Genomic DNA, 24,260 nt, shown 5'->3' with positions numbered 1-24,260 from the left:
TTGTATCTCATGAAGTCATTTTTGAGAAATGTCTAAAAATTATTTTTACCTGACAAAGCAGGGCATGGGGACTCTTAACACAGTAAATATTTATGCTGGCGTTCTTTTTCTCCACTGTTTTAGCTAGTCTTTTGAGGAATTTTGCTTATGGCAACTGTGTTTTTAAAAAACTGCTGCAAATAAATATTAGCTAGTTAAATTTTACTAAATGTGCCTAGATTTCCTTCCCCTCTGTTGGCTCTCTGCCTGATTTATCCATATTCCTGTGCCTTACGTGGTGCAAGGCAGTGTTTTTATAATGAGAAATTTGATTCTCAAGCTGTATTAGTCTAGATGATAATAAAGCCTTAAAAACAAAATCTGAGGAAATGTCCTAAATTCCTACCTCCATAATTGCCTTAAATTTATTTTGGAGAATAAATTTAACCATCCCATCTAATAAATGATTTTTTGTCCTATAATTTCATTAATTTTTCTATATGAAGGAGAAATACATTATAGACTTCAATATGAAATAATTTATGTTTTAATTCTACAGTAATTTTAAGCAGTATTTATTTAGTATGCGTCTATTTATATGGGGCACTTATATGCAAAACCTGTTACCATAATGTATTCAAAAGAGCATTCAGAGGGACGTTGATGTCAGTTGCACCTGTAAACAAATCTGAGCTCTGTCACTTACTAGCATTGTCACCCTGACAAACAACTTAAATCTCTCTGAGCCTTAGTTTCTTCACTTATAAAAATTAGAGTTACAGTACCTGTTACATAGGGTACCTACAGGATTAAATGAGATTATATATATAAAGCTCTTAAATTCTTAGCACAAGCACTAATTTTCCTTCCCTAGGTGGTAGGGAGGATACAGAAAGGAATAGAATTATCTTTATTTCAAAGAGTTTACAGTCTAACTGGAGACATAATTGTGAACAGTAGCAAGGTGGAATTAATTGCTATAATGGATGTGCAAACATGATGTGCTTTATGAGTTCAGGTAAAGACGGTGTAGCTAAGCAAAACAATCCTTTTCTGATACTAATGAAAATCCACGACAGAGTTGTGTAACAATATTTTGAAGAGTCAAATGAAATGGCTGGGAAAGAGGTTTCACCCATCCATTGTCTATGCAGCACAACAAAAGAATATAATTTGCGATGATATAAAATAACTTAAATGTGGCCATTAGCTCAAATTCTTTTCAATTGGTTGTTGTAAATCCATGCTACTTAATTTACAGTTTTCAAAAAGCAACTACTTCTCTCTTCCCAGCTGCTCTGCAGTTCACAGAAACATAGATGATTACTGTAAAAAATAAATGTGTCAGATGGAGAAAGAGGTGCTTTATCTTTGAAAACCACCTCCCCCCCTAATTGACTGAAATACAATGAGTATAACAACCTTTGATCCAACCGTATCAATAAGTTCAAGTAGGTAGAGTTAAGACAGCTTATCAGTGGTTCTCCACCTTGGCCATATATCAGAATCACCTGTCAGGCTTTAAGAATAGATCGCCTCAACCCACTGAATTTGAATATAATGGGATGGAACTTTGGCATGTGTATAATTGTAGAAACTCTATAGGTGATTCTGGTGTGAAACCAGGGTTGAGGTCTCAGCCTGTAAATCAGCTGCCCACTTGAAGCAGATTCTGTTTCAGTGTCCTGGAAGTTCTTTTTTCTTTTTTTCTTTTTTTTTAATAAAAAGAGAGTTGTTGGTTTGAGGGATTTTTCTTTAGAGGGCAGGTAGGAGTCTTATGCCCTATATTAAAAGTTCTTTGTGATTTACTATCAAGTAGAAAATTTCCTTTTGGAAGACCTGATTAAAGACTGGTAAGATTTGTGAATAGCAAGACTCAACTCATTGTTCCATCTTAACCTTTCCTGAATAGATTCACATGAGAGACTTTATTTAGGGAAATAGATTTTTTTAGTTCAGAAGGAAAGGTAAGGGGAAAAATAAGAAAAATCTTAACAGCACATTTTATTATGTTCTCCCCACACAATAAACTTTGCAAATTAAAATGTAATGATTTTGACAGTTAATATTCTTGATATAGAAAATTAGAAAATTCAAAGAAAATAAAGCATCTGAAACTTCACTACTTAATATTACCATTTTTATATTGCTGTATTTTCTTTCCTCCCAGACATTTTACATATAATATCCTAAAATGGACAGGTGCACAGACATATATGTACATATAAAACATATGCTGTACACAGTATCATCTGTTGCTTTTTGCCACAAGGACACTTCCTTTTTTTCTTTTTTCTTTTCAAAGCATTCACGTGCTCTCATTTTTCTAATAAGCATTGCCATTTATTATGTGGTTATAGTAGTATTATCTTTGTTATAGAATTATAGAGTAACAGCCTTCAAAGATGGTTAAGAGTTTGTGTCAGATCATCTATATCAGTAACCTTTTTGTATTTTATTTTCCCCACATTTTATGATGAAAACTTCCAAAAATATAGAAAAATTAAAATGATCATAATGAACAATTGTATACCTTCTACCTACATTCAACACTTAATGTTTTACCATATTTGCTTTATCTCTCTTTATATATATATGTGTGTATGTACATACATGACTTTTTTTGACTGACCCTTTGATAGCAAATTGCAGACATCATAGTATTTTGCCTCTAAATATTTTGGCATGCAGCTCTTAAGAATGAGGACATTTTTCTACATAACCATAATATTATATGTAAGAAAATTAATAATAAAATTTAATGTCATCTAATATTGATCCCAAATTTTCCCAGTTGTGCCTAGAATGACTACTAGTCCATTTGCTACCAGTCAAGCCTATTAAGCAAGTCTTTGACCAAGCCCCCAGTTCTTTTCCCCTTGACACTGATTGTAATGAGACTGAGCAAGCTTTTTATAGGATGTCCTACATTCTGGATCATATGATTCTTTGTGGTGTCCTTTCACATGATCCTCTATTCCTTGTTTTCCTGTAAATTGGGAATTAGCTTCATTAGTTATTAAACATTTTTGGCAAGAACACAGGACATAGCTTTGTCCTCCCTGATGCATCACATCAGGAGGCACAGAATATAAGATTGATTTGCTTTTTAGTCCCTCAGTTTAACTATAATCAGATTGGATATTAGAGCTTGTTCTGCTAACAAGATTAAGTAGCTACTATTTTAGAAACCTGTAGATTTTATAAAATTCTATAAAAGGATTGAGTAGTGTACTGTTTGCAACTTAATTATGTTTTAAATAATTGGTCTATTTTATCTAGAATTGTTTTTATTAAAATATTTAAAGACAAAAAGTAATATTTTTATCCACAAAAGCTTTACAATTTCCCCAGTATCTAGTTTAAATTTCTATAGTTTTACATTTTGTGTCTCCTTTCCTTCCTATCATTTAGCAGAAATGAAGAAACTAATGTTCTCATGGCCTGCTTTTCTGTCCTTTCCTACTGCTTTAAACACTAATTTCCTTTTGTACTAGATAACTATAGCCAATTGTTTTTTTTTTTTTTAAGTAAGTCAGCTTTAGGAGATGCTTGTGTTGCCTTTGAATTTTAATAGCCAAGTAAATTTCAGATTAAACTTCGAATATCAATGTGAAATAAACGTGAACTAGTTCGTGATAATTTGCTAAAAATAATGAGATACTTCAACTGGAAATTTTCGTTAATTGACACAAATAAGCCTTGATACTTATTTAATGAAATGTTCTCATGCCTAGACTATATTACTCATGGTAGACAAATGAGTGTTTTGCTGTGATATGTTATGAAATACATGTGATATCCTAGTTTGTCTACTGACACTGGGGTCTTGAATCTTAAAAAAAGGCCTCCGATGAAGCAGAGGAAAGTGGATCACAGGGAAAATTGGTGGAAGCTCTCAGGCAAATGAGAATTAATCATAGGGGCAACTACCGACAACTTCTGGAGGAGATGCTGACTAGTTACAGGCTAGCTAAAGTAGAGGGAGAAGAAAGCCCTGCTGAACCAGCTGCTGCCGCTGCTTCTTCGAACAGTGATGCTGGAAACCCAGTGGCAATGCAGGAAAGCCATACTGAATCAAAGAGTGATCTTGCTGAACTAGACAGCTGTAATGAAGATGCAGGGACAAAGATGAGTGGTGAAAAAATATGACCTTACTTTGTGGTAATATTTTTGTGATCTTTGATTTGATGGTTTTTACTTAGGAAATATAATGTATGCGTTTATATAACCGTTTTGTTACTTGAATATTGGTAAACTAGTTTTATTATATTCATATAGCCTTGTTTTTTTTTTAAGAAGGCCTTTGCATACATCTTTATCAGATAGTTTAAAATCGGCTATTTATAGTACCTTGAATTTAATAAAATCATATGTCCTTTCATGTTGTATGCTGGAAATAAGGCCACCAGTTATTAAAGTCAGTAGTTAAATTCATACTAGATAGAATTAGAGATTACTGAATAGCAAGGTTACTTTATATTGTGGAAAACTTGTTAATATAGATTTATACTGCTTCACATTATTTTACATAATAGTACATTCATAGTTAGCTATGTAATAAATTTGTGTTTTCTTCAGTAATTTTAGTTATTCAAAGAATGGCAGATGCTGGCCTGTAATTTCTTTTTTCAAGAATGATCATTTGTGTGTTCTTTGAGTTGTTTATATTTCACTCTCTGTAGTTTTATTTTTAGAAGTTCTGAGATATTGGATGTGTGATTATTTTCCCTTTCTCTGTATTCTTTATGAAACATAATTTTTGAAAAACCTATGTATTATTCATGCAGCTTTGGTTTGTATATTCTGTATAGCCTAACTACATACATCAAAATGTATGTCAACCAAGTGTTTAGAATGAAATTATAAGTGTTTAAGTCCAAATAAAGCATGTGATGTGGAATAACCTATGCATGTTGTACTTATTTTTAAATTATTATTTTTTAAACAACCAGGTTTGGTATATTGGAAAAATACCCATTAGAATTTCATTTGTATTTATATATAAAATTTAGAAAACTTTGGCTTGATGCATTTTTCATTAACTGAAAGGAAAAAAATGTTGAGAAGTCTTGCTTACTCAAAGTAAATCTATTTTGTTTCTTATCCCCTTTTTGTGATGTAAAATACTAATCTTTAGACAGAATGGACACACTTAGACATGTTAGAATATTGCCATGATGAGCTTTTTAAAGATTGCAAGACTGTCAGCTTTGCTCTAAGCATTCATCAGATATTAATAAATGCGAGAACTATGAGATATTTTAAATAGTAGCAGATATGAGTTTGGTTTTTGTTAAAATGAATCTTTAAAATACAGATGACTGTTAGTCACATGGGAAAGTGTTTCTTAAAACAACTATTTTGTGAATGTAGAACATTAACTTTTCTTTTTCATGTTTTACGTTTATCGTGTGTCTAAAGTTGCTTAAGGTACCATAAGTTGAAACTGGAATCTTCAGGTGTAGCTGATGTTTTGATCTATTTTTCCAATGCCAGAATGTTTTTAAGTGGTTTGAGAAACAGGAAGGCTTTTGGTGGAGAGGGGAGAAAAACCCAGCCAGTTATCTATCTATATTAGATCCATGTGTATACACACAATGTACAATTCACACACCTCTCTATAAAAGTACCTTTTCAAAGAAAGGAAGGTAATTTGTTCATCTAATTTTGTTTTCTTTTGAAATTCAATCCAACCTGGAAGTGGTTTAGGTAAATAATAACAATATTCTTCCTTTTCTCTTCCTGTAGGGTGCTGGAGATCTAGAAGACCCATGGTAGCCTTATAAACCTTCTAAAATGCTTTTGATTCTGAAAATTGGGGGAAAAAACTTTTAATCACAATTTTCTTCAATACAAGGGGAAAAATATTCTTGTGGATTCCCAGCGTTTTGTGATATGAGCAGAAAATCATTAGCATTTCCCATCATTTGTTCATATTTGTGTTTTCTGATAATTGCCACTTGTAGCATTGCCTGTACTACAGTATTTTTTGCCAGCCTCAGGCGTACTGGTTACAACTGTACTGAACTTCTGGCCCTAGAAACCAATGGAGTTACTTCACCACAAATAACATATGCCTGAGGTGCATGGGAATATAGTTAGCTATCCTCTGAAGACACATTATTTTTTTTTTTAAACAAGACACACAACATATAAGCATGTAAGAGCAAAGAATTGTATGAGATGCTCCTTCTTTCATTTCACCAAGTTGGAAGCCTTTTGCAGCTCTGTGGCTTAAAATTTCATTTGAGCAATTTACTATAGGATTTATATTTATTATTGTTATTTAATTTTTTTCCAATTTTACCTGTATTATCAAACTGGGTTCTCCAATAATGTCCAAGTTGTAATGTTGCCTGCTTCAAGATAAAGTGTTTTTGGCAATAATACTCTAAACCCTGACAAATTTTATGCATGTGTCTACTACATCCTTCAACTCTCACTAGAAAAATCTCTTGAAACCAAATGGATTAATTTATGGCTATTTATAATTTGCTTTGACATCTCACTGCTGCAAATTTTTTTAAATGATGAGATTTGCCTTTATAATGTAAATTGTGATTTTTGTTTTACATGTGGGTTTCTATAGTTTTAATTTTTCAGCTTTTAAGATAAAACAAGTTTTGTGTAATTTGGTATAATTTTTAATTGTTTACATTATTTTAAAAGCTCAGAATATCACATTGAAATGACTATAAATACATTTAAAATTATCTATTTTAGGTCTAAGGAAATATTACAGAGATATTTTCATGGGTTCAGTAACCTTTCATTTTATAACATTGGGCACGGTACAGAGTGGCTATCACATAAGGTACTTGAAGACTATTAGTTTAATTCTATTTTTACAATAACCTTGAATCCTTGAATTCTTTTGAGTTTTGCATGTTTCCAATTAATACTGAACATGAAGAGTGAAATATTTATCTAAAAGAAGCTATTGGGGTAGGAGAAGCAATGAATGTATCCATTTGTACATGGTTTACGTGTGGTGGATGCTCTGTAAACATTTTCCTATCTGTTTAAATTGTGTTTCAGCAGGATGTAATTGCCCTTGTGTATAGTTAAAATGAGTCATCATCTGGTCCTGTGTGAAATGGAATTCATGGTATTTTCTGTAACATTTTCCTGAAGTTGTTTCTGGAGAGCCACACATTTGAATACAGCTTTCTTGATCATTTGATTTATTGTGCACCTGATTTTTGGTCTAAAAGAAATTAATGCCACAACATATTTTATTTATTCTTTAGATTTTAGCCTTGTAAGTTAAAGTGCTTTCCATGATGATGTTAAAAGCTATTTGTCCCTTGACTGGGCTTGGCGGGTTGTTAAAAGATAGGGAATGAAGAATGCAAAACGGTTTATTGTTCAAACTGTCCACTCTGATCCAACCCTGTACTGATAGTACCTTTCCCGTATGATATTGTGATGTTTCATACAATGCAGTGAACATAACCAACTTGTTACCTAAATAAAGAATTGATAAAAACAGTGTGACATAATTACTATTTCATATGATATTTAAGAATGATTAAGTCCAGTTTTGAATGTTACTTTAAACATTTTATATAGTAGGAATAATTATCATGAAAAATTTTATATAAAACTGTGTAGGCGAATTATAATTCCAAGGAGGAGTTAACCGAACTATATAATAGAACAATACTAATTAACCCCTTCTTCAATCCAAAAACATTTTTTATATCACTTATAAAAAAAAATCCTCTTCGGGGGTTTGGTGGCCCTGGAAATACAAATAATGTGTGGAGTAGCAAGAGAAAAACCCATATCCAATATTTACTGTTTTTAATTCCCTATTCCAGCTGTTTCTCAACCTTTTTGATCTTAGCACCCATTTATATTTCTCAGAATTCAAGATCCCAGAGAACTTACGCTTTGTGGGTTATATCTATTGATATTTATTGTATTAGAAATTAAAGAAATTTGATGTGCTATTTTAATTCTTTTTTTTAATTACGTTAACATAAATAGCATTGTTTTATGCAAATATTTTCAAAATCTAAAAAATTTAGTGTGAAAAGTAGCGTTGGTTTTAATTTTTATAAATATTTTAATGTTGGGCTGGATAATCTTTTGTCTGCTCTTACATTCAGTCTGTTGGAATGTGGCACTGTGTTAGAAGGGGATGAAGAAGTCTGGCCTCACACAAACACGTTTGTGGAAAAGTACTTTTAAGCTTTAGATAATTGTAGTTATTCTTTGATACTTTATCTAAACTTCAGAACTGGTAGTTTCTTGAAGGTTAGTTGCAATGTGAAGTCAAACTGTCAATCAACTTTGTATTTGTTACATTAAAATCAGTTTGATTTGTCTTACGGTTTGAATAAGGGTTCTACTTTTACATGATTTTGTAACATGCATTGGTCATTTGGAAAATACAGGTTCATAGAAGTATGCAGTTCTTTAGAATATTAACATTTTATTATGCTGTGTTTATAATTTTTGTTGTGATCTCATCAGAAAAATCTTAAGTGTTGGGACGCTGTCAAGCACATGGTGATGGATACAGACTTTTCAAAATTTTAATTTTCATTTGAAAGGTGAAATTTTATCATTGGCAACAAATATTGTCAGTTGTTTTCTTTGAGTGACAGGCTTATTTCATTCATTTCAGAGAAAATGTCTGTTGAATAACCACAGTCTGTCAGTCATTCCTTCAAGTAAAATGGCGTTCCTTGAAAAGTGGCTACTAGTTCAGCTCACGTCTCAAATAATAGCATGAGACAACCATCATACTTCAGCCTGCTGTAGACCCAGGACTTCCCATTTCATCATCTAAGCTATTAAAAAGATGTGTGCTCGAGGGTAGAGGTGTGATGCAATTAATTTTTACTGCTTAAGGACATTGTTAACTGAAATTGGTCCCCCCTGCCCCTTTTTCTCTGTGAGTACAGTGATGAACATGTAATAGTGACCAGTTTGGTAATACTGTTTCTATTCATGCTAATAAGGTGTCTGTAATTTTTCCCACCATTTCTTTTGCACAGTCAGTGCAAATGTCAATACTTTGGGGGAAAAAAAGTATTAATATTGTTGAGAAAATAGTTTGGATTTTATAGACCTCCTTGAAAGGTTCTCTGGGACTCCCAGACTTTGGGAGTTGCTACCCTCATCCTCTTGGACAGCTTCACAGAGTGTTCTTTTATTCCAAGTATTACGGTACTGTAATATACTATTATATAATATAGTAGTATACCAAGTATAACAGTAAATGAATCTTAAGACAGATCTGATGTAAAATTTACTTGTGGGGAGAGGTGATGTTTGTATGGTTACCATTACACTGATACTTAGAAAGCAAAGTAAAGAAGGTGGAGTCTTTACTATTGTGCTTTTTTTCTCCCAGAAAATTCCTGTGATGTGTTTCAACTTGGAAAACTCATGATTTAAGGTTGTTTAACTGTAGAGCTTGATTTTTTTATGGCATATATTTGGGTCATTTTAATCTTTTAAGATGTCTTCCAATTATTGTAGATTTGTGTTATTTCTTTGAGAAGGTTTCACTTTTATGTTGAAGTTTAAAATTCGTATATTTTAAATAAAATCATTTTAACATTAGATGTCACTTCAGGTTGGTCAGATAAAGATGGGACTTTTTTAATGATGACTAAGTGGATCAGAATTTTATGTTGAGTTTTTTTGGTTAGACTTTTCAATTTTCTGAACATTCAACAAGATTGGGGAAAGTTACCATGGAGATTCTTGGTTTTTTTTAAAGCACTCATAATTTCTGTCACACATTGCTTGCCCAATTATGAGGCTTGGTAATTATAATATTTACTGAAGATAGTTGTTACATGAGAGTTTGGTTTTTAATGTATTTGGGTAGCCAAAAGTGACTGCAGCTCTCATTTCTCCATAAGTCAGGTTTATTTTCAGATGTATGGGATTCAGTTGGGTCTTGATGTCTTTTAATAGTGATGTTAGGCAGTTTATGTTGCTTGTGTTAAACTGAGTCTTTATTCAGCTTCCATCATTGAAATTAACCTGAAGATGTCCATTAAATTTCTTCTGCTAGCCAAATCTTACTCTTACCTTGAATTTAGATTGCGTTTTTAAATGATGTCTCAAATACACATTTCCTCTTCCAAATTGCCCTTATTTGTATTTTGGAATTAATCTGGTTTGATAAGGGAAAGCATTTGATGAAGATTTTAGAATACATTTTGTTTTGCCTAGCTAAATAATATTTTTGGAAAATAGTCTATTGTAATTTTCACCTATTAAAACAGTGCACAGTTTGCAGGAAATCTGTAAGGTAGTCAAATGCTAATGTAGTAATCATCAAGACGAGAACTTAAGTTATTTCAAAGTAATTCTGAGAGTTACTTGCTTTTGCAAATAAATTTGTAGATATGCATTATAAAAAGTTGCGTTGTCATTTTTTTATGCTCAATTGTTGTTTTATTTTTTCTGTTCAACTTTGAGGATTATTCTGTAAGCTTTAATGAAAATGCTGAGCAAGTTTATTTTTGCCCACTGTTCTGGTGATTTATATATGTTATATTGTCAATCAGAAGTAAAACAGTGTAACTACTTATACAGAGTAAGTTGCTTCTCAGGCACCATCAGCACTGATTCTGACTTCTTGCTGGCTTTCCTGGCTGTGGTGTCTTCTTCCCCTTATTTTCCATTTCACTTTCATGCTCCCTGGCAAACATTTCTGTTAACTGTATACATCGTTTCCCACTCAATATAACTGGTAGCTGTGCTCTTCTAGTTCAGGAATGAGGGATGCATGCATGAGCTTGGTGTTTGGAGGTTAGTTACTGTTTTTCCTCTTAGTATCCACAACTCTAGTGGGGCACAAAAGAACCGTAACTTTTATTTATGGGTAGAATCAAAGCTTTGGATTTGTTTTTCCCCTTTGACTAAAAACCCTAATGTTATTATGTTGGCAATAGTGATCTTTATGATTAAGTCTGTACAGCCAATGTATTCTCTTACTCTGTCGGCATAATATACACTTCTAATGAAAATACTTGGGCGTGTATCTGCAGTGAAGAGCACCAGTACAATCCAAGAGCTACTCTAATATATGGGTCTGGGAGCTCCTTTCCCTTTCCTGGGTCCTTAATGTTTTCTTCACTTGCGCGCTCACTATAATGAGGTGGTTTTGCTTCATTTCTGTCTTGGAGACATGAAGTGCAATTTATTTTGACAAAATTCCACAGAAACTTGGTTTAGAGGACCATGGAGTTTATTTTCATGAGACTTTTGCCTGTGAATAAGCATCTTGTAAGTAAATTCACAATAGTATAAAGCTTATTTAAATATAAATTAAATTATTTAATATTTGCTATTAAAATTGGTCTTAGACAAGACTAGCTATAATTATTTTGATGCTATTGAAGTATATTCCTGAAGTGAAAGTCAGTGAATTGAATTGTTATAGTTTCTTTAGGAACCTACAAATCTCTTCATGAAGAGCTCACATTTAAAATTTATATGTAGTCAAAAATAAACTAATCTTAAGAATTTTCATCTAGTTTAAACTCTCCTTAAAATGTTGTAATTGCCAGAGGAAGTTCTAGGGTACCATTTCTCAACCTCCAGAGTGGTCCTGCTTTTTTTCTGTTACTTGTTGGGATTCCATGTAAGATTTCATTTGAAGAAAGGTTGACTTTATGAAAAGCTTGAAAATCACTAGGCACAGAGAGTACATGTGACTATACCAGTCTGTGCAAGTGAAACTAGATATACTCTTACAAGAAAGGAGACTCAGTAAGAACAGTGTTTGACCAAGCAGTAAACAATATTTACAGGTTTTGATTTGGTGATCTACCCAAGGATTGTTACTTAGTTGTGTTTAGAAGGTGGGGAAGGGGTCACTGGGTTGGAATAAGAGTCTGATACTGCCTACCGTAAGAGGTCAGTTCTCTCATTAGCCCTTCCCCCACACATCACCCACCATGCGTGGCTGGTTTTGATTTTGCTGGGGGTAATATGGGAGAGGAAAGGGTGTTATTCCCAACCTCAGGTTTGAATTTATCTGCTCACATTATTGCCTCTGCATCCCCCTCTTCCATAAAACGAGAGGTTAAATAAAAAGAATAAACTGGTATAGTATTCCTTTGTGTGACTTCACCACAACTTATCCATTTCCCCACTGAAAAGAGATGAAGATTATTTGCAAGTTTTTACTATAAAAAAAAACTAATGACTGGCATGTGTCCCTTGAGCACTTGTACTAGCATTTTCTGTAGTAGTTGCTTAGAAATAAGATTACTGGGTTATAGAGTATGCATCGCTTCCAGTTAATACTGCAAATGCATTATGCTAAAGATGTACTAATTTGCACTTCTACTAGAAATGTGTGAAAATCCCTGTTCCTCTGTCCCTCCCCGTCCTCAGTAACAGTAAATATTGTCAGACTTTAAGTTTGCCAGTCAGGTGAATGTGAAATAATATTTAATTTGCATTTCTGATTACATCTGAGATAAACGCCTTTTCCTGTATGAGCCATTTGAGTTTCCTCTTCTCTAAATCTTACCTGTTTTTCTTTTGGGTTGTCTTTTTCTCATTGATTCGTAGTTTGTTTTTTTTTATGTAGTCAGGATACTAGTCCTTTGTTACATGTGTTGCAAAACCTGGTCTTTATTTTGTTCTTTTATTTTGAGTATGGAGCCTTTTGTTACTTATCCATCTTTTTCTTTAGGGTTTGTGTTATTGTCTTGTTTAAGAAGTCATTGCCATCTCAAGTTCTGTAATCTCTATTTTCTTTCAGGAGTTTTAAAGTCATCTTTCCAAGCACATATGCTTAGGTTTTTCATTCATCCTGAATTTACTGTTTTATATGAAACAAGGAATCTAATATAATTTTGCCAACACCATTTCAGCCCTGCCTAATACCAATTTCCCATATATGTATGATCCATTTCTAGTTTCTAAATTCAGTTCTATTGTCTTTTTGTCTAACTATGCAAACATCACACCATTTTAATTGCTGTTGCCTCGTAAATGCTGATACCTGGCAGGCAGGCATTGTCTTCATCTTACGTGTCTAGTTCATTTTAATAAAAATACAATTAATAATCTACGTTCTGTAATTCTTAATAGCCTGCATCTATTTGAGGACCTAATATTGAAAATTATTCACGCTACCTATGAAAATCACTTTGTTCCCATTTCACATTGACATTTTAAACTGTAGTGTAGTATCACACCCATCACTGTGATCCCCTTTCTTCCCCTGTAAGGTTGGACGAGTAAGAGTGCCCTGCAATGCTATGTTGCGCTTAAGGCAATAGGAAAATTAAGCAACAATAATTGTCTTTTGAAATTTTTTGGTATTTTGTGCATCATGGTTGTTGTGTTCACTTTGATTCTTTTAAATGTTGCATTAAAATATTTCTCTTGATCACTGAACTTTTTTGGCACCCCTTAAATTTTGTCTCCAAGGTGAGTGCCTCACTTGTATCACCCTGGTCCCAAGTGATAAGTATGTTAATTCCTGGGCCTTGGAAGTGACTGTCTCTAGACTCTTTCCCTGATTGAAGGCAGATGTTTCCATTGAGGAATAACTCTTCCCTATTAGTTCCCTTTAGCATAAATCAGTTTTTTCTGGAACACTTAGAGGAATGGAGGAAAGACTGGGCTAAGAAGAGAATCTGGTGCTCCTGCAGCAGCTCGTTGCTACTGGCTTTGCTTCCTTGGGCAGTGAGCCATCTTTTAATACTCTGAAAACATAATGCTGAGGGAAACAGCAAGTTCCAAAAGAATGTCGTTTATGTAAAAGCTTAAATCTCCAAAGTTTATTTCAAAATGAATTTTCATCTTTGAAATTGAGAAGCATCTTAGATCATGACATCTTACAATTGCACCAACTTGGTCATAGCTGTTCATATTTTGATTCCATAGTTGGGTTTTGTTAAAGTCAAAGTCTGAAAAACCTATCACAATAAGTATAAAATAATCCTAAATATTATTAAGGCATTATTTCATAGCACATTTCTTAATCATACATAAAGGAATGGTACATAAAATAATGGAAACTTAGAGTTGATGGACTATGATGTGTATAATTTATAGGCACCTAGTATGTATAAAACATGCATGGGAAAATGACACATTAATTTAGGACAGTAGTTCTTCAGAAGCATTGGAAAGAGTTTTTTTTAATATTCCTTCAAAAGTAAAATTATAAAAATATTAACGTCTGTTAAATCTGAGTAGTAGGTAAGATTGTCCTATATTTTCTAATTTTCTGTATGTTTGGATTTTTAATAAACTTTTGAATTAAATATAAAATGCAGAAACTAAGTGAATTCAGTGGTCCTGGCTTGCCTTCCAGGAATGGTACCAATTTATAATCCCAGTAGTATATAAAAATACTCATATCTTCTGCTCTTTTGGCAGTATTGCACATTGCCAATCTGGTGGGTAAAATATTGTAATTTACGGTATTTTCTTGATTCTCAGTTATTTGGTTACTAATGAGATTGAACTTTCTCTTTTTTTTTCTCTTTTTTTGCTAATTAAATGTCTTTTATTAAAGCCTGTTCATATATGTTGCTTATTTTCTGTTATCACATTGGTCATTTTTCTTACTGATTTGTGAGAGCTCTTTATATATTTAGGAAATTAGCCATTATTCTGTTACATGTTACAAATTATTTTCCTGAGTTCACCAGTTGCCTTTTAATGCTCTTTGTTTAAATAAGAATGTCAAAGAATGAATGGGACTAAACAAAACACATTTAACAATAACTGAAACGTCCTAATTCCCGAAGAGCTACAAGCTCAATGGTGTAGGTTCTCCCCCCGTGCCTCCCCTCCCCCCAATCTTATATCATGCTACTCTATTTCTGTGTTTTTTCTTACACGGTAACTTTGTTTCTGTGCCGGCTTTTCCTATAGGCAGAGTAAAGGCTTTCTAATCACTGATAGTAGAGGCACTAGAGGGAGCTATGATGCTCTGATCTGAAGAGTATTAGGTCAAAAATACTCCCTTTTATTCTCCATATACTGTTTTAAGTCAAGTATAGTGGAGTTTATTTTTTGTTTTACCTTTTTAGAAAGTTAAATTTATGTCAAGTAAACTTGCAAAGATCTTAGGTGTTCAATTTGATGAGTTTTGAGAAGTGTCTTTTGGTTTCATGCATTCAATAGTTTTAGAATTTTATCATTTTCTTTAACAGTTTGAACCTTCAATTGTATACTTAGACGGTCTTTTCACATTCTGAGTAAGTATTTACATATATTTTATGACTTTTGGCCTTTTTATTATAAATATATAATACAAATGGAACTTATTTGGGATATTACTACAAGGCAAAAATCATGTAATATTTCCCACTATTCTCTCACAGTAGCTAACACATAAGCCAGTCTTAAAATTTATTTGAAAATGCCCTTTTACTGCATATTCTTGTATATGTTTGTATTTTATGGGCATTCTGTTTCATTACTTTATACTATGTATCTGTATTTCATCTTTATTATCATAGTTTTATTATATATTTTATTATCTGGTAAGGAGAGTGCTCCCTTAATAACTTAGTTAAACAAAAATTGAATGTTTATTCTTCCAGATTAACTTTTGAATAATTTGGCCAAGATTTCCCTGCCAGATAAAAGTCCTGTTGATTTTGTTTTGTTGTATATGTACATTAATTTGGAAGTCATTGGTATCTTTAGCAAAGATAATTTCCATTCCAGGAAAATGCTACATCTTTCTATTTATGCAAGTGTTTGTTTTTTGTAATACCCCCAGTAAAGTTTTATCTTTTTCTCCATATATTCTATGCATTTCTTAATTAAATCCTTATTTTATATTTCTTACTGTGTTGTGAAGTAACTAGTTTTGTTCCAATATATTTTGAATTCATACCTTTTTAGTAGACAACGGACTTAATCACTTACAAAAATCATTTCAATTTCTATCATTTCCACCAGATGGCAGTCTTGGGCACGTCCACTTGTAAACCTGCTGAGCGCTCTGGTGACAAGAAAGGCAGTGGCTGGCAGACCTTACAAGGCCATTAAAGTACAAGAACAAAAAGGTTTTTGTAAATCTGAAATAAAAACGAACCCCACATTATGTAATTGTAGGATTTATACTGCTATTAACCTTTAACCTTATAGGCCATTAGTGGAGGCAGAGAACTGTCACTGCACTCTTCAAAATCCTGTTTTCCTCTGTCCATGTGAAAAATACCTGTGGCTTCTTGGCAGCACTTCTGCTTTTATTCCAGGGACTTTCATGGTTAAAGGCAGGCTTTAATCTGTCACTGTTGTTTCCCTTCTCCTAAAGGCATTATTTAAATCACAAGTTACTGGGTTTCTAAATGTTTGTGTAAGAGTAGCTTGTGACTGTGGCTTTTATGATGCCCAGATCTCTTCTGAAATATGAAGTACAGTGTTTATAGTTAATAGAAAGGGAGATAGGTTTGTTACTGGCTTGTTTTACATGAATGCAAATCTTAATAACTCCCTTAAATTAGATAGTTTTTAGCTTCACCTTGATGACTTCAGAGCCCTATGTTTAGGAATATAGAAGGCAATGAATTTCTTCATCAGAAAAGGAATCAGCTCAGGTGTTTTCTCATGGATACTTGTCCCAGTTGCCAAAAGAGAGTACTTTTGGACAACCATACACCACCTAGGTAAGCTCCCCTTTTGTACCTTTTATTGCAATTCCATTTGCTAATTTATATGATCAGGGAGTGGTAAGTGACTGTGATTTGGCAGTAATTATGTCCATTCCCTTTCTGAGAGATTTTATTTCCACTCTGAGATTGAAAGGTGTGAGAAAGTATAGGAAGAACAAAGGGAACACATTTGGTCCTTGAGCACAAAGGTGTGCCAAGGTTGACTTGCTTTTCCAAAGAAAATTAAATATTCTAGGAGGTAACAGAAAATTTTACAGACACTAGGTAAGTTCTTTTAGGGAAGATCATGGGAAAGTTTCCCTTTTCAATCCCTGATAATTCTAGGATATAGTTATGTGGAATAGCTAGTTTCTTTTGTGTATTGCATGGATTCATGTTTTGTGTAATTGCTGAGAATGAATGTTGAAACGGACTTAAGGGAATCTCAGCTATGCAGTAGTTATGCCTAGAGCTTTCACGTAGCGTGCTAAGACATACCTTTAATAAGGCAGAATCAAAATTGGTTAGAATTAGGTTTATGTCACACATTTCCATATAGTTAATGGGTAGCCTAAATTATATAAAGAAAGCCATAAATTAAATACACCTGGAAGATTGGCTATGTAAAATTATCTTTGAAAAGGAAGGAATTCTAATAACCCATGATTATGTGTGTGTGTGTGTGTGTATTTTTAGGGCTTTTGGCTTTTCAGGATGGGACACGTGAATCTGGCAGTTAAGACAGTAGTCTTTATTACAGTGTAACAGTGTATGCACTGCACTAGTCAGTTGTCTTTTAGCATCAAAAGTTTACACGTCAATGCCAACTGCTTTAACACTAGGAGAAATTGCACATCAGAAAGACACACACACACACACACACACACACACACAAATGCCAACTTGAGAGATAGAGTGACCAATAAAGCAAACTGAATGATCTGTAGATTTACATCCTCAAAATCTTTAACATAGTAGTTCTGAAGAATTGTCATTTGTGTGTTCTTCAAAGAGAGTAATAAATTTTATAGCTGGATAGATCTTTAAATATGTATTTATGAAATCTCAAAGTAGGAAAATCCCCAAGTGCCAGATGGTTCTTTAGCAGCTCTGATCCGATTCACCAGGGACAAGATCGACTTCTATTTGGGGGCAGCTCTGCCTGTCCTGGTTCATTCTCTGTATCTTCCCGTCACTTGTCTTATTAACCCTTTGGGGCCAAACATTTAAGCACCGGTGATACGGTGACTCCCAGCAACTTCTCTTTTTTCCCTAGTTATTTCCCTCATATATCCTGGCTTCCATTGTCTTTACCATCCAAACCCCAAAGGCTTTTGTTTTTTCTCTATCTTCCTTAAGCTATATAATCAAGAACTGATCATTTATAGGTAGCAGAACTGTTGTCCTTTGTTCTTGTTAATACTCTTGTTTTTCTATTTAACACCCAAATGTTGAGCCAGCTCTTCTGACACCCACATGATACTGGTGAACTGAGATTACTTGTCTTGAGTTATACTTACCAGTGAGATACTGATTAAGTTGAGATTAATTATCTTTACTGCTGTTAAGTAGTCTTTCTCCTGCACTTGTGCAGTTAGTGTTTTATTTAACCTGCTTTGCAGGACCTTTATTTATTGTAAATTTTCTTGTGTTAAATTTATTAACCTTTTGAAATGTCTTTGGATTCGTCTGAAATACATATGCTATGTTATTCTTTGCGGTCACTTCAAAATTTGATATGTAAACATTCACTATTGAATGAAACAAGTTTGAAGGCAGCAGCCTGTGAAACTTCTCTTTGGTATGATACAAGTTGGCCAGTCTATCAGTCAACACCTGTTAGGTAAGAATTCAGCATTTTACTGATGCATCTGTCAGCCCATTTCTCTCCGCGTTTGTCTATCAGGATGTCATGGGATCTTACATTCCTTGCTGAAGTCCTGCGTTTTCCAAGTGTTAATCAAGTAACTGTCCCCAGAAGTTCTTGAAATTAAGTCAAACCTGCTGATACATAGTGAACAACGTTCTCTTTCCAAAAGGTTTAAAAACATCATTATAATAAGGATCTACTAGGGCCTTTCCTGGGATCAGTATCAATTTGTTGCCATCTTTCATGTGTTCCAAACACTGGGATGACATCCTTTCTGATGTGGCCTCTCCACACTTCGTTATAACTACAGTCGGCCAGAAGTAGTCTTAGATTTTCAGTATCATTTTCTTGTTTTCCATTACCGTAAAATAGGAGATAAAGTTCTTACTGGCCCTATCACTTGTGTATAAGTCAACTTTTTTAGAGGTTTCAGTGTGACCCTGTTCCCTTAGGTCCTTGCACATCTAGGTGTTTATTTGTGCTTATGATGTTTCTTGCATCATTTATGTGTTTTTGAGATTCTGAACTTGTTACATTTCTTTGTAAACTGGTAGTTTCTTCTTTTCGTTTTGTGGTGGTGGTTTATTCTTTTTAGGTACATCTCCCTTTTTATTCTGTATGTATGTGATTCTTCAATTTAAAAAAAAATTTTTTTAAATAGCCCCAATGCATTTAAGCAAAAAAATCAAAACTACAACTTGTTCCACAGCCTGAGGCGAAGTGCAGCACGTAGACTGGACAGAACAGAGCAGTGCCACATCCAAAGGGTGCTTCTCACGTCACAGACACGGGGGACTTAACTGTACAACTTTCTAGCAAGTGGCAGGAAGGTGGTCTTACTAATAGTATAGTTGTATCTGCAACAAGTATCTGTCAGGTGGAAGTAAAGTGACTGGAAAAAGGAATCTTTCTGGAGAGTTTTGGGGTTTTTTTGCTTTTTGGCTTTTTACCGAAGATACCACATGGGCTAGCAGTGGCCCTGGAGTGTAGCACTTGTTCTGCAGAAGGAGTAAGTGTAGCTTCTCTCTTTACATCCTTCCCTACCTGTATTACATCTTCTTCCCCTTAAAAAGTGAGGAAGAGTTGCACTGCAGTAGTGTGGCAGAGGAACTGAGCAGCATGTAGGCGATTGTACAGGACTGGCTTTGTATTTCTAGCCTTGAGTTGGAAAAGCCTCTCTGTGACACACTTTGGGTGCCCTTTTATCTCTTGTTTTCTTGACTTTCTTGATTGCCAAGGCTCCAAAAATAGCACGTAAGAAAGAAAGAATGGAAAGGAAGAAAATACCCCAGATGTAGACAGCTTCATAATTTTCTGCAGATAGATGAATTATATATCATGTATATATAGGTAGTACATTTCTTGGCACACATTTCTGTATACATGCTGTATTTCAATAAAAATATTTTTAAGAAAGAACCTTGGCTGATACAGTAAACTTCATATATATTTTATTCATATGAAGATTTTGTCTGTTAATGGAACACATGAAAATAGTTGAATAGTTGTGGCAGGTATGCTTTAGGTTGTATGAACTAAAATGTAGACTATGTGTTTTGTGAAAAATTCACTTTCAGGGAGGTGGGAGGCAGAGGAGAACCTTAAAAAGATGGGCAGCATTTTAATCAGGGTAAGCTGAACTGTTACAACACGCAGAACTAAACCTGTAACAGTTCAAACAATAGAAGTTTATTTCTTGCTCATGTATATAGACCGAGGTGGGTGTTCCAGGTAAGTTGTGCTTCTGTCTTTCATTGGTGATTCAGGTATGAAGCTTTTTCTGTTTGTGGCTTTATCATCACTTCGTTATCTGTATCCAATTAGCAGAAGGGGAAAGTAGGCAAGGAAAAGACACCCCTGCTTCTTAAAAGTCTCACTAAATTTAAGGGGCATTGAAATCATACAAGGCATATTCTCTGACCACAGTGGAATTAGCGTAGACATCAGTAACAGAAAGATAAGAACAACATACTTAAATAATCCATGTGTCAAAAAATAAACTACAAGAGAAATTAGAAAATATCTTGACTAGAATAAAAATGAAAATCCCAGCATATCAAGATTTGTGGACCAAAGCTAAGGCAGTATTTAGAGGGAAATTTATAGCTTTAAACGTACATTAGGAAGAATATAAGTTCTCAATTTTCAAATTTAAGAAACTGCAAGTGCAGGGAAAGAAGGAAACAAGAATAAAAGAAATCAGTGAACTAGAAAACAAAGAAAAATCAAATCAGAAGTTGGCTCTTTGAAAATATCAGTAAAGTTGATAAACTTCTAACCAGACTGATCAGGAAAGAAAGACATTATCAGTATCAGAAATGAAAGGGGAGATAGCACAGATCCTATAGACTTTTTTTTTAATGAAAGGAATATTATGAAGTATTTTCTGCCAATGAAATTGACACCTGAGAGGAAATATTTGAAAATAAATCAGTGTAATTCCACACTGGAGTAAAGAAGAAAAACCATATCATCTCATCACATTCAGAAAAAAAAAAAGGCAAAATTCAAGACCCATTCATGGTAGAAATTCTCTGCAACCTACAAATAAAAGGGAACTTGCTCAACCTGTTAAAAGGTGACTATGTAATACCTCATCCTAATACCATACTTAATGGTAGAAGACTGAATACTTTCCCTCTAATAAACCGAAAATACACTTGTATTCAATGTTGACTGGAGGTTTTAGCCAATGCAACAAGACAAAAAATAAAAAGCATCCAAATTGGTAAGACACAAAACTGTTTCTTTGCAGATGATTTGATTGTGTAAATAGAAAGTGAAAAGGAACTATAATATACTACAACTCTAATTAGCAAGGTCACAGGATACAACTTCAATGTACCAAAATATTTATATTTATATATACTAGAAACAATTGGAAATTGAAATGAAAAAAAATCAATAACATTTACAATAGCATCAAAAACCTTGAAACAATTGGAGCTAAATTTGATGAAGTATGTCCAAGACCTGAACGTGGGAAACTACAAACCATTTTGAGGGAAACTGAAGAAGACCTAAAAAATGGAGATACGATGTTCTTGAATGAAAGATTTAATATGGTTAAGATGTCAGTTATCCCCAAATTGATTTAAAGATTAAATGAAACCCTAATCACAATGCTTAGCAGCCAATTTTTTGGATAGAATTTGACGAACTGATTGTAAAATTTATAAATACAATTGGACCTTGAATAGTCAAAACAACTGATAAAGTAGGATTAAATTAAGGGATGTGTATTACCTGGTTGCAAGAATTACTGTAAAGGTACAGTAATTTAGATAACATGTTTTTGACGTCAGGCTATATATATACATATGCATACACACACATATCAGAGGAACACAGTAGAGATTCCAGAAATAGACTATGTAACACTTATATGGTCAGTTGATTTTTTACAAAGCTGACACAGTAATTCGATAGGAGAAAGGAAAGTTTCTTCAACAAATGGTTCTGGAACAAACACATAGCTATATTAAAAAAAAATTAACCTTTATCCCCTATCTCATGTCACACAAAAACTAATTTGGAACAAATCACAGACTTAACTGTAAGAGCTAAGACTAAAATTTCGAGATGAAGACATTGGAGGAATCTCGGTTAGGCAAAGCTCAGGTAAGAATAACTTCTACTCTACTAGAGAGAGAAAGACACTGTTAAGAAAATGGAAAGGCAAGCCTTAGGCAAGACGTATCTTATTAAGGACTAGTGTTTATAACAGATAAATTTTTTAAATAGGTATAATATTGAAAAACTGAGCATTTCACCAAAGAAAACACACAAATGGCAAATACACCACTGTTCCAAGGTATTAATCATTAAGGAAGCGCAAATTGTACTATCACCACAACTCACTGGAAGGACCAGAGTTATGAAGACTGGCGTTGCAGACAGTCAGTGAGAGTGCGGAGCAAACGGAGCTCTCACACATCGCTCACGGGGAGGTAGAAGTCCAACCATGTTAGAAAACAGTTTGGCAATGTCTTACAAACTGAAACATTACACTAGTCTTATGGCCTAGCAATTCCACTCGGTATTTCACCCAAGAGAAATGGAAACATACGTCTACACAAAAATCTACATGAATGTTTATAAAAGCTTTTTTAATAATAGCCCAAAATTGAAAACACCTCAAAAGTTCACCAGCTGGTGAGAGGATAAACCACATCCATTTAACGAATACGAAGTAGCAATGAAAAGGGCGAACTACTAATTCATGCAACCACATGGGTAAATTACAGAAACATGCTAAGTGAAAGAAGACGGACCCCAAAGACTTCATACTCAATGATTTGATTTATCTGAAATCGGAGAAAAGGCAGGATTTAGTGACAGCAGATGGGCTGTTGCCAGGTGTAGGGGGAGGGGACTGACTAGTAAGGAGCAGCAGGCGGCTTCCGGGAGTGACGGGATTGTGCTGTATTGCGATGGCGGTGGTGACTACGTGAGCATGCACTTGTCAGGACTCATCCAAGCATACACCTAGTTTGTGTTTTATACCTCATTAGTCTGACTGAAAGGAAGAAAGAATATAAAGAATAAAAATGTGTTAATGTAGATCTGGGCTTGGCTGTAACATTCTTTCACATCTGTTTTATATTTAATAATTTTCATTTTAACGTATTTCAAAAGATACAAATGAGGTAAAACTCACAAGAAAAGTTACTTTTCACATGTGCTGCTCTGGTAAGTACCACCAGGGATTTACTATTTATGTACTTATTTAGTAGTTATCTATATGAATGTATTTATTATTTGATTGATTAATGCTTTTCTTGAGTAGTTGCTGGGATGATGGGGTTGGATGAGGAGGAAGTTTTGCTATGTAATCTTTAAATGGACTGAATTATATGATATTGATGGCTATAAACCAATCAAGGTCACTTTAGGTATATAATCCCATCTGCTACCCTCTCCTGACAGTCAGGAAGACTTACTAATAAACCATAACTTTAAAATTTTCTAAGAGTAATTTAAATTTTTTTTTGAAATTCAGCTATAGAAGATGCCCATAGTTGAGCTTCTGTCTTCAAGAGCCAGTTTTGTAATTTTTTAGAAATGTCTCTTTTGCATGGCATCCTTCTAATGCAACATTCCCAAAACCAAAAACAATTTCATTCACTACTTATAAGGAGTAGAGTGCTTCCATTTTAATTATGACTTTCGTTTTGAAGTTTCCTCAAGCTTACGAAAGTGGAATTCTACCTTTTAAGCAAAGGCTGTTGTCTTTCTGGTACAAAAGTATATAGGCTTAGCATAGCATCCTTTGAGGCTTTTGGAGTGATAACTTTTTTAATAATAATAATAATCTCTTAACATATTTAGTTATTGCTCTTTATTCTGTAGGTCAAGGGTCAACACACTTTGTAAAAGGCCAGAGAGTAAATGGTTTAGGCTTTGGGGACCACATTGGTCTGTCTCTCATCTCTTCTACTGTGGCGAGCAGCCCCAGATATAAACAAGTGAAAGTAGATGTGTTAGAGCCAAGCTTTATTTACAAAAACGTGTGTTGGGCTGGATTTGACCTGGGACAGAGTTTGGTGACCCTGGCTGGACCCCCCAAAGTAAAACCACTGCTTGTTGTGACAAAATGTTTGTATACTCGAATAGCATATTTGTATACTCAACTAACATAGGCACATCTATGAAGAAAATGAATAATGATAACGGCAGGGTTCAGGACATGCTACCCCAAAACATGGCACCTGGGCATGTTGCATACTCCAAGCTGTAGGAATCTGAGAAATGACGGGTGCACGAAGGGCCTTCTGTCTTTCCTCTGAAGCAGT

The 24,260-nt window shown here is 34.0% G+C and overlaps 1 protein-coding gene across 4 annotated transcripts in view; it reads left to right on the top strand.

Annotated features, from left to right (window-relative positions):
- PPM1B (protein phosphatase, Mg2+/Mn2+ dependent 1B) overlaps nt 1–16,045 on the top strand; it is a 73,200-nt gene extending 57,155 nt beyond the window's left edge. For 2 of the 4 annotated variants that reach the window (XM_006211447.3, XM_072937786.1), the window contains one exon: nt 3,826–4,889. In XM_006211447.3, the coding sequence (XP_006211509.1) occupies nt 3,826–4,131 (306 nt within the window). In that variant the 3' untranslated portion in view covers nt 4,132–4,889. Of the gene's footprint in view, nt 1–3,825; nt 4,890–5,730; nt 7,475–15,143; nt 15,189–15,900 lie in introns of those variants that run through there. The other 2 variants (XM_031672623.2, XM_006211448.4) reach the window with 2 other exon arrangements.
- Nucleotides 16,046–24,260: the final 8,215 nt, after the last annotated feature.

This window comes from Vicugna pacos, chromosome 15 (assembly GCF_048564905.1).
Source record: "Vicugna pacos chromosome 15, VicPac4, whole genome shotgun sequence".
NCBI classification, from domain to species: domain Eukaryota; kingdom Metazoa; phylum Chordata; class Mammalia; order Artiodactyla; family Camelidae; genus Vicugna; species Vicugna pacos.
This window is presented reverse-complemented; position numbering and strand designations above follow the sequence as displayed.